Genomic DNA, 11,537 nt, shown 5'->3' with positions numbered 1-11,537 from the left:
TTTTATATGTTAGAGGTGTCACAAAGCAAGAAATATTAGTGTCAAAGGCACTTTTCTGCTTGAAATGTATTTTTCACAAAAAGCTCGTTTTCTCCCTTTTTTTGGTCAAGACAGGCATTTTTGGTGGAACCCACCTCTCTTCTACAGCTGATTACTAAAGAATGGAAAATGGTAGAAACAAGCTTTTTTTTTTGGATGAAAGAAGAGAGTCTGTTCTTCATTTTGGTAGGTTCAGCGTTTATATGATCATAACACACAGTTTTCTGTGGCTCTTCAAAAATGAGTAAAAATGCTCAAAAACCCTGGCAGTGGGGAGTTACCTGATTTGAAAATGGCTGGCAGTGAATGAGTTAACATGCATAATGAGGCCTGTAGAGTCTGAGGTTTAGAACTCACATTATTTGCAGTTTTAGTCAGACCTTGAGGTGAATTTGCTTGTTTATTTGCTACTAGGAAGACTCTAATTGCACTGACACACAATTGAATGTTCCAGACCAGCCAACTGCCAAACCTTACGCTTGTATAGAAGGGGTTACAACTGCTGATTAATCTCGTGCATTTGTACAGTTGTACCTGGTTGGAATTTAATTCCTCTTAATTCCTTTGGAAGCAGTAAGGGTGTACTCAGTTTGTCACAGGACTGCATAGAGACCTGTGAAAACTTTGTTTTTCACATGATACATTATATACACAACAGTGACGGTATTAATATAAAAAATTCTCACTGCACAGAAAATGTGAGTGCATTGCTGAACCAAGTGAAGCGGTCCCTTACCCACTGGACACCACTCTCTATGTCTCTGGTAGGACGTATCAACTCGATTAAAATGACCATTCTACCCAAATTTTTATACCTTTTTATACCTTTTCCAGGCCATACCCAAAGTAAGTGAGGAAAAGTGATTACCACAAGAGAACTTTACAAACTATAAAAATGAACAAACAATCGCCATAAAAGTACCCTGACCTGAGCGAGAACGTCCTTCCTTAAGACTAAAGTCCCCATGGGCTCCGGCAGACTCTTCAACGAGGTTATAAATGAAGTTTACTGAACTTTGACCTGAGTATGAAAGCACAACAGTAGACACAGACAAATAAAATCTTTGAAAAACATCTCATATAACTCAGTGGTTAAAAGTTAACAATAATGATACTGTTGTGGCCATTTTTGTTGAATGTTTTTAGAATGCAATTTGTATTCATTTTTTGTTTTTTCCTTGAAGGTGTAAGAATTTACTGACCTTAATTTGTAATAAATTTTATTGGATAAGCATTTGAAAAGTGATTGGTTTATTAGTTTATGGACCCTCCCATTTTTTACGGTTGAAAGACTTGCCTTGGTTTTCTGCTTGAGCTAGTCACCAAACAGGATTAGCTAGTATTACCACCTGTAGGACGTCCCTCTTTGAATGTAAACAGTGATACTGACAGAACAAGTGTGCAGGAAAGTTTTCACCCACACGTAGTAAGTACATGTGAATGTGAATCTGCTGCAAACTGAGAAAACAGTTCAAAGTAAAAATTAAAAAAAATTGTAAAAAGCCATTCACTGAATGCGAAGAAGTTAATCAACAAACACAAAATACTGCGTAGCTATCTCATGCAATCTAAGATCCATTTTAGCTCTCCAACCTTTGTGAGAGTGTAGAAGAATTTGCACACAGCATCAGATTTCTTTCATACTTTTTTACACGTGCTTGCACTTACTATTGTATAATATTTATCGATATTCAAACCTCATATTACTTCAATAAGAGTTTCTGTCCTGATGCATGCTCAGTCATCCAGGCAAGGAAATCCCAAGAAGGGACGCAGCGTCATCCAATTGACTTCTTCAGTCTTAGCTGACTGCAAGTTTCCCCACCCTTATAAACAGTACCTTTGCACAATGACTGAAACTAGCACCAGTGGCGAACAAGGGGCTGTGAGGTCATTACTTCAGCAAGAGTAATAAACGTAGATCCAGTGGCAGCTTGCCTTACATGCTGGGCTTCCATCAGTTTACTATGAAAGACCAGAGGTTTATCCATACTGTGCATGCATAAACAAGAAAAAAAGCTTCTGGCTTCTCAGCTTGCCAAGCTTAAGTCATTGTTAATTGGAGATGGAAACACCAACAAAGCAGAGACAGCTACACTCTCCTATAAAATAAGTAGAGCTTTCATCTTATCCTGTCAGAATGTCATTGTTTTATATGTGAAGCAGACTAAATAAGGGTTATGTTTATATGTGCAGATTGTGATCCTCTAGTTAGGGTGATGTTGAAGCCTAGAAAAAAAGAGCCATGTATCAGTGTACTGGCAGTTTAGAAACAGTGCCATCGAGTGATCATAACACAAATGTACTCCCATTTGTTTTTCATTTTTGTATGCCATTACATTAGAAACAGCAATTTTATTTTTAAAAAGCCACCGAAATACAACAGCAACAAAAACAAAACAGTTTACTTCATACTATCATTCACAGTCCTGTGTATGATCTAAATGAATTGATGTTGTTAAAAAGAATTAAAGCTCCTAAAACAGAAGAATTTTCCATTCCCGCAAATGTAGAGAAGGAGCTGTAGAAACCCAGTTATTAAAAATAAGCTTATGCAAATGTTAAAGGCACTAGGAACATCAGCAATGAAACAATACAATGGGAAAGGAGCAATTATAAAATTATAATAATTGGCATGATTTTCATCATTCATCTCTTCAGTGTATTATTGTTCTTCAATAGAATAGCAATAGAATAGCATTACAAAGAACAAAAACACATTTTGAAAGAAAAAACCCACATAGACATGCAAAGGGTTTGAATATGTGTACATAGAGTACATGCAAGAAACAGAGGCAATCAGCCAAGCAAACAACTATGCACCACTCTCTACAAGCAACATAACAAGGTGGACAACATTAACATAACACTCAATATAGATTAAGTCAGAAGACCAATGGCAAAATGAATGCTTTGAATCAGCCTAGTAATGTCAGTTTTACAAAAAGGATGTAGAATGAAGGAATAGAAACAAAATATATCTTAGCTATATCTTAGAAGAACATGGTGTCAAAGTGCCTCTGTCTCATTTTGATATTTGCCAAATAACATATACATATACATATAGACCCAGGATATTGTTGACTGCATTGTATGCATTCAGACTATCTAATTTAATTTGGCATGTCTGCAGAAACCCACGACCACTTGTAAGGTCTCTTTTAAGGTTTTACACTGCAGCACACAATAAACATGTCGTGCATACAACACTGCAATACTTACTATAGCAGTTAAGTTTGTAATAAGACCACAAATATTATTAGACTAAATGTGTACAGTGTAGCATTTGATAACACTTCTAGAGTAGTGTGATGACTGATTGCCTCTAACGCTTGAACATTTGCATATGGGGGTATGGCCGTGCTTCATGTCTGCATGTGTGAGGTCAAGAAATGGCTTTTGGCAAATACTCTTATCCTCAATGATAAGAAAACTGAAATTATGATTTTTGGTAGTAATGCCCTTCGTGCCAAACTTCGGGATGCCTTTGGTTTTCTCACTAGTTCTTTCTCTGACACTGTTAGGAATCTGGGTGTCTTATTTGACAGCTCATTTAAACTTGATAAACAAGTGTCTGCTGTTGTCAGATCCAGTTTTTACCAGCTTCGCCTTATTTCTAAGACCAGGCACTATATCCGGTATAAAGACCTAGAAAAGCTCATCCACGCCTTTGTAACGTCAAGGCTTGATTACTGCAATTCACTTTATTGTGGTCTCCACTCTTCCCTTTTACATAGATTACAGACAGTTCAGAATGCTGCAGCACGCATTCTAACTAAAACCAAGAAGTTTGCCCACATTACTCCTGTCCTTGCTGATCTGCACTGGCTGCCTGTCAAATATCGTATTCAATTTAAAATTTTGTTGTTTACTTTTAAAATTACCAATAACACTGCACCAAGCTATCTTAAGGAACTTTTAAACCCATATGCTCCTGCTAGGGCTTTAAGGTCATCCTCACAGTTACTGTTGGTTCAGCCCAGATCTCGACTGAAATCTAGAGGTGATCGATCGTTTGCTCTAGTTGCACCGGAGCTGTGGAACAATCTCCCGATTGGCATCCGGGCGTCTGATTCTATTCATTCTTTTAAATCACGGCTAAAAACATATCTTTTTAAACTTGCCTTTTCTACCAGTTAAATGCTGGCTTGCTTGCAGTGACCTATTGACCTATTGTATTGTATTGTATTAAATTCTCTGCTATCTTTCCATTATTGGTGTCTTTTATCATGGTGGTACAGTCTTACCTTGCTATAACCTATGTGCTGCAGTTTACTGTTATTGGTGGCTTTTATCTGTGAACATAATCCGTTACTTTTATGTATTTGATGTTAATGTGTGAACTGTTTTATTTTTTATTGTTTTATGTAAAGCACTTTGGTATGCCCAAGGCTTTTAAATGTGCTCTATAAATAAAGATTGTTGTTGTTGTTGTTGTTTTGTTGTACCTTTGGGTAATTTGTCATGCAAATCATCTAAGCAAATTGAATGCGTGTCCTATGACCCAAATTGGAAGTTAAAGGTAATAGCTTAAAAAAATATACAGTGAACAATAAAGGTAATCATTATTATTAAATGAGAAAGTTTATCTTTCTTTTTTCCCTCTGCTGATAAGGTTCTCCTGCCACTCAGATCCTTGACCAGAAAAAGCCAAAGAGAGCATCAGAGAGAAAAGAGGAAAAAGAAATAGGCTTTTTGTTTACTGAATGAGGTCCCTGTAAACCACATGAAAAAACTGCTGTAAGAGATGTTGTATGATGCAACATATTAATTAATTTCCTCTCAAAACATTATTATTTATGTAATTAATGTTATCTAAGAGGACATTACAAATGACTTGCATATTGTTCGAAATGAAAACAAATACTTCATTCGTTTCTAAAATGGTACTTCAGTTGTTAGCATCCTTTGATGCTAGATTAACTGGTTTGACTGGTTAGATTTACTGGAAAACAGAGAAAACAAAAGTGTCCATTTGAAATTCCATGAGCAGATGATAAATTATTATAAGAAGATATTAGAAAACAAAATCACAAACACACAGAAACAAAACAATAACAAAGACACAGCACTTTCGCTAAATATAATGTAAAATTGATTGTTTTTAAGTACAGCAATGAATACCAAATAATAATAAAAGCTGTTATAACATAAAATGTAGCACATGCTATGCTTAGGACACGTGTATCTGTCTTTTTTAATGACTGACAGACTGCCCCTAATATTAGCAAATGACAAATTCAGATTTTTTTTATTATTAGCATCCTGTCGAGCTGCATCACTGTGTGGTTTGGAGCCTGCAATGCGTCCTGTCATAGAACCCTCCAACGCATAGTGAGAGCTGCAGAGAGGATCATTGGTGTCTCTCTCCCCTCCCTCCAGGACATTTACAGCACCCGTCTCACTAAAAAAGCCCTTTGCATAGCGGCTGATCCCACGCACCCAATGCAAAGCTTCTTCAAGCTGCTGCCGTCGGGGAGGAGACTGCGGAGTCTCCAGGCCAGGACCAGCAGGCTGAAGGACAGCTTCATCCATCAGGCTGTCAGGAAGCTTAACTCCCTCCCGATTCTGCCCCCTCTCCCCTCTCTCCTCCACGGTCTCACTGAACTCTGTCACACACACACAAACACACACACTCTCTGACTCACTCACTGGCCTGCACCAGTTACCAGTCACTTTGTGGAGCATTGGACTGCCATTACCTCATAAGACTTTGTTGTTACACTTTCTCTTACCGTACATTACTAAATCTCCATTTGCACTATTTGCCTATTTGCACTACTCTGCCTGGTTTACACTCAATGTCACTTACCCATTATATTGTATATTGTATAGCTTTCTTGTTATATGTAAAATTGTATTTATTTAAATTTTTACTTTTTAATTATTTTACTTGCATTTTTAATCACTTTTATATTTAAATATATTTAAATGTTCATTTGCTATTTATCTAGGGATTGAGAGTAACGCAATTTCTATTCTCTGTATGTCCTGTACATGTGGCAGAATCGACAAATAAAGTTGACTTTGACTTTGACTTTGATTATTATTATCTAACCCTAGTATTTTTCTCTAAGCAAATATTTGTAGATTTATAGCATTTCTACATTTAATACATTAATTCTAGAAAGTTTTACCTTAAAACGCATTTATAATTCAAAGTAATTTAACGTCCCGTGCTGACCAGTGGTTCAATTTCTTACTTTGCAGGAGTGATTTTGAGATGTATCCATGACTCCAGTGATATCAGTTTACATGTGCAAAAGATAGATCACCTTCTGACCAGACTAAGCCAGAGGAAAGATTGTGGCTGGGTGTGGTCAGAGATAATTTGACCCCGTTGCCCCAAACTTGGTCCACATTTGTTGTAAACAGGCAACTGTTTACTACGAAGTTTTCCTGGTGTAAATTTTGTTGTTGTATCCTGTGTATTTTGCTAGTATAACTGGTAGTATATTGTATTTTGCAATGTATGTCATTATTATTTACATATTGTATCGGTGTAAATTCTTTACTGGTAATGGGTAATTTTTGCACTTTTTAGTTAATAAGGCTGTTTTAGCTGGCAGAGGGTAACTGAGGAACCTACACCAAAGCCAGCATACAAAGGCTCGGTAAACTGAGCTTTGAATCTGTGGATAGGTGTCATAGTGCCTGACACTGAGTAAAAGGCCACTGTGTTTCCAGGATAATCTAGGTACACACCAATGCGTGTAGCCCTACCAGCACCAGGAAGGTCTCTGTCTACTTTCTTGTGCCAGGCAGAGTAACCAGAGTCTGAGCAAAGGAGACTCCAAGACTTGTCATTGTAGCCAAGCAGGCTGTGTGAATTCTTCCCTTTACGGCTGATGCTCCTGTAAGCCACCCCTATGGAAAATTCTCCACTCCATTCAGCTTCCCAGTAAAACCTGAAACCAGTGAGAGGCTCCTTGCACAGAACTTGGGAGTAGCCATCAAAGCGATCTGGATGATCTGGGTAAAACTGGGTTGTTTTCTTCCGGGTGACCTTCTGATTCCCATCTGTCAAAACCAGCTCTTTATAAACTGTGTTAAGATCAAAGGACAGCTTGCAGGCATCTGAAAACACAGCCACAACATACATTTATAAATGTCTTCTGTTTAGATAACATTAAAATGTTGCTCTTGAGCACTAATTCTGAACCATAAAATTTACTTACATCTCAAGAAGTCTGTTCTGTTTTTTGGCTCCTGAAAATCTACATTCGAAGGAACTGTTTAAATATAAAAACATAACATATGTTATAAAATGTGCAACAATATTATGTTTAAAAAAAATTGCCAGCCATGTACAAAATAGCACGAATGAAATTATTCAGCTCACTTACCTTTGAGTCGTTTGCTTCCATTTCTTGGCAACAATATGTACACGGGAGTTTCGCTCACTGTAAAAATATAAATTCAAGTATATATGGATTGCAGCAAAAACTAGTGAGCCAGTAAAAGGTAATTGAAGTGTTAACAATGACTACTGGAACAAACCTGTCTTGGAGAGTTTACCCATTTCCTTTTTACAGATGTCATCCAGATTTTCTTTCATGTCACTGGCCGTTCTGCTCATCTCTCCAAAGGAGAACTGAGGGTTAATTAGCACTTTGGGGACCATGGCCTCAGGAGCAACACACAGGGTTGGGAAACTCTGTTTTTTATCGAGAAAAAGAAGTGTAATGATTTTTTACTAAAAACATAAATATATACATAAAGAAGTCGTGGTGTTGTTTTGTGTTAGTCAGTGTAACGAGGTAGCAAGAAATGCTGAGCATGCTATAGCAACAGGCGCTGGAAGTGATAAGTACATTAACTGTTTTTTCTGTGCTACATTACAAAGCAAGAAAGACAGAGATGAATTATTGTAGCTCTGGCTGATTTTCCAGTACCTGCAGGAAGTAAATGTTGTCCTCCGTCTCGAGGATCTGCCGTAATTCTGCATCTTGACGTTGTAGCTCCATTATCTCCTGCTCCAGACGATCCACATAGCCTTCAGCCTGTGACATTGCTGATTGCATGTTGGCCATTATCATCTGATTGATTTCAGACTTCCAGCGTTCAACTGCCTGCAGCATTTCATGGAAGGTCTTGTCACTTTCTGCCTGTGCTCGCTGGGCTGCACTCTGAAAGGTAAAGACAGTTTTTTCCAGGAGCTTTTAGTTACAATAGTCATCCTTGATATTACCACTGGATTCCTTTATATAGTGGTATTAACATGTAACAGTTCTGTAAAAAAAAAAAAAAGAGACCATGTCAAATTTACTATGAAGAAAAGTAATTTATGTTGGACCAGGCTATGATCTTACTTTTAGAACATCAATATTATGCTTAAGTTCCTGGAGCTCCTTCATCCTCTCTTGAATGATGTTCTGGACTTCAGTTTGGGTGACCACCAGGACTTTCTGATAAAAGACAAGAATACAGGATTTTATCACTCTAGAGCAGGGGTCTCAATCTTTTGGCCCGGGGGCCACTTGCGGCCCGCGTCACCCCTACTTGTGGCCCGTATATTGACGTGAAGAAATATAATGCAATTTGGCCTTTGAAGTTACTTTTATCATTAGGGAGGATTTGTATGTTGTTAAGCGTAATGTTAAAATAAGGTATTCAAAGGGCAAAAAATGATTTAATATGAAGGCAATATAAGCAGAGAGTGCAAACATGTTGAGGGATTGGCTGTGTTAGTTCAGTGAGAGAGTTATTTGTAAAGAAAACAATTTTCAAAAGCAGTTAAAACTAAAGTGTACACTTGTGTCTGCATTTTTATTTTGTTAAATATGAACAAAATTATAGCAGAAATGCTGCCATGTGTCTGGCCAGAAAGAGGGTAAAAGTTTGTTATTTGGTTGTTCAATGAAAGGCTTCAGTTAGTTAAGAGCGAGAAAACAATTTGCGGTCTTGTTTGCAGTTTTGTCTTGTTATACAATATTTGAAATTTTGAAAAAAATAAAAGACTACATATTTGTCAGTGTTTTCTTCTTTGTTTTTTTGTTTTTGTACTTCTCAAACACTAAAGCGGCCCTCCAATGAGATGACAGTGACAGCAGTGACCCACAGCTCATTTGAGACTCCTGCTCTAGACTCCAGAATGACTCTTTTCATCATCTAATGTATGCAAAAACTGATGAAAACGTCATATCAAAATAAAAAGAGTATTAAAAGATTTTGAGATAGACTCAGCAATAACAACAATAAAAAAAACCCTCACTTGTTTCTCATTGCGTTCGTCTTCTGCCGAGGTAATGTTGTGGCTGCGGTGCTCTCTGACAGTACACAGCACACAAATACACATCTGGTCAGTGCGACAGAACAGCTCCAAACCTTTCTCGTGTTGTGGGCAAATCTTTCTGTCCAGATGACCCATCTCATCTACGAGTTTGTGCCGCTTGAAGGTAGATGACTCATAATGAGGCTTGACATGTGTTTCACAGTAGTATGCCAAACACATCAGACAAGACTTGACGGCTTTGTTGCGACGGCCAATGCAGAAGTCACAGTAGACTTCACGATTCAAGTAGGGGAAAGGAGTAAGCTCTGGAAGCTCTCGTTGTGGCTCATGGTATACATCTGGCAGGTTTCGCTTCAGGACAGGCCGAGGTGTGAATGTTGCACGGCACTGTGGGCAGCTGTACACACCAATGTGGTCGAACTGATCCCAGTAAATCTTGATGCACTCCAGGCAGAAAGTGTCACCACAGGGGATAGTGACTGGATCTCTCACTGTGTCCGCACATAGAAGACAGAAAGCCTCTGGTGGTAATGGGAACCCAGAATCAGCCATAATGCTCAATAAGATCAATATGGAAAATTATTAAGAATTCTTTGTGTTGACTAGAAGTCCATCAAATATTGGACTGGTAAGTCCAGTGTTGTCAGTCAGAATGATGTCCAGAAAACGTCCATCCAGATAACCTGCTGTGATCCTACCTCTCTTCAAACCAGATACTGCTGCTTTCTGCTGACATTTAAAGGGAAGGCTTTGTTTCTACAGTAAACAACCTGATAATGTCTTCCCACACAACACCTTTCCCAGCATGAGTGAAATCACTCTGGTCTTCACTATACACTGGAATTGGCCTACCAAGCAGGGATTTCAGGTCACACAGTGAGGTCAAGTTGTCAGCAAAATAAACTTTACCGTTGGCTATCTGTCACGGTTCTGGGTCTTTCTGACCCAGCTTTTTGAGTTCAAAACATAAGAACAAGAAGTTCTTGTTCTTATGTTTTGAGTCCTTTGTTGTACTGTTTCTTATTTCCCTAGGTTTCAGTTATGGTCATCATAGTTTAGTTCTTAGGTTTTGTAATATGGCTTCCCTGTGTTCCATGTTGTGTCTACTGTGACTTTTTGTACCATGTTTCGGGTTCCTATGTTCTGTCTCCCCAGTTGCTGTTAAGTTTACGTGTCTAGAGTTCAGTCAGTGTGTTTCCTGTTTTACTTTGAAGGTCCGTGTATCATGTCAGTGTTTCTAGTTTTGCTTCCCTTTTCTCGTCTAGCCTGATTACTCCCAGCTGTGCTCTTCTTCTGTCTTTCATTCCCTTGTTATCCCTCAGTGTATTTAAGCCCTGTGTTTCTCTTTGTCAGTGTCGTAGTCTCCCTCATAGCTCTGTGATTTTCCCTGTGGCTCCTTGTGCTAAAAACGAGCCTCGGAAGTTCTAACATCCTCAATTAAAATGGTTTAATTAAATCAATAGGCTTAGTCAAATTTCCAAATATTTACTGCTGAACTAATTTCATTCTTTTGTCAAACTTACATGTTTCAGACCAAATAATTTTAATATTGGAAAAAAACAACCAGATTACATGTAAAATTCAGTTTTCAATAGCTCTACATGAAACATTTATTGCTTCTGAAACCTAATAACTGGTTATACCACCCTTGGCAGCAAGAAAGTGCAATCATGAGTTTGTGATAACTGGCAATGAGTCTTTCACTTTGGTGTGGAGGACAAAGAGAAGTTAAAGACAAAGCTAAAATAAAAATCACACATGTCAGGATCTGTAGAACCTCAACAACAGATGAGACCAAACTCACTGACAGCTGTCCATCTGGAAAGGTTTTCTAGGCCACTTCTAAACCTTGTGCATGGTGACGCATGGACAAATGTGTCACTGTGGAGAGACGGTGAGAGCCACCATCCACAAATGAAGAAAACAGTAGCAAAGCCCCCCAGGAGTGACTGGCCTACAAAAAGTACTCCAAGAACACGTCAATGAATCATCTGACTGGACGAAAAAAATTATCCATGGGAAAGTCTCCACTGACCAAAGAACTCATTTGAGACTTGAGACCTTTGTCTCAGATCATTAAACAAAACATGTAAAGTCCTTGCACCTTTTCCATTTGACTGAGCACTGAGTTTCATGATGGTGTGTGATGTCAAAACAGTTTTCTCTGTTATTGCTGTGAACAAAATACAAAACGTGGGTTCCCACATGCCTCCATTGGCACGTCAACAAAAAGGTGAAAAGAAAACAAAAACAGTGCTGACAT

The 11,537-nt window shown here is 38.2% G+C and overlaps 1 protein-coding gene across 1 annotated transcript; it reads right to left on the bottom strand.

The window, feature by feature from the left end:
* Positions 1 to 2,418: 2,418 nt before the first annotated feature.
* ftr84 (finTRIM family, member 84) lies at positions 2,419 to 9,966 on the bottom strand. The gene is made up of 7 exons (XM_080880523.1): positions 9,254 to 9,966; positions 8,352 to 8,447; positions 7,935 to 8,168; positions 7,540 to 7,696; positions 7,386 to 7,442; positions 7,218 to 7,271; positions 2,419 to 7,116 (listed from the first exon to the last, which is right to left on the bottom strand). The coding sequence occupies exons 1-7, from the start codon at positions 9,824 to 9,826 to the stop codon at positions 6,584 to 6,586; spliced, it is 1,704 nt and encodes a 567-aa protein (XP_080736649.1). The 5' UTR covers positions 9,827 to 9,966; the 3' UTR covers positions 2,419 to 6,583.
* Between the last annotated feature and the right edge of the window lie 1,571 nt (positions 9,967 to 11,537).

Source organism: Rhamphochromis sp. 'chilingali' (assembly GCF_963969265.1).
Source record: "Rhamphochromis sp. 'chilingali' genome assembly, chromosome: 4".
NCBI classification, from domain to species: Eukaryota; Metazoa; Chordata; class Actinopteri; order Cichliformes; family Cichlidae; genus Rhamphochromis; species Rhamphochromis sp. 'chilingali'.
This window is presented reverse-complemented; position numbering and strand designations above follow the sequence as displayed.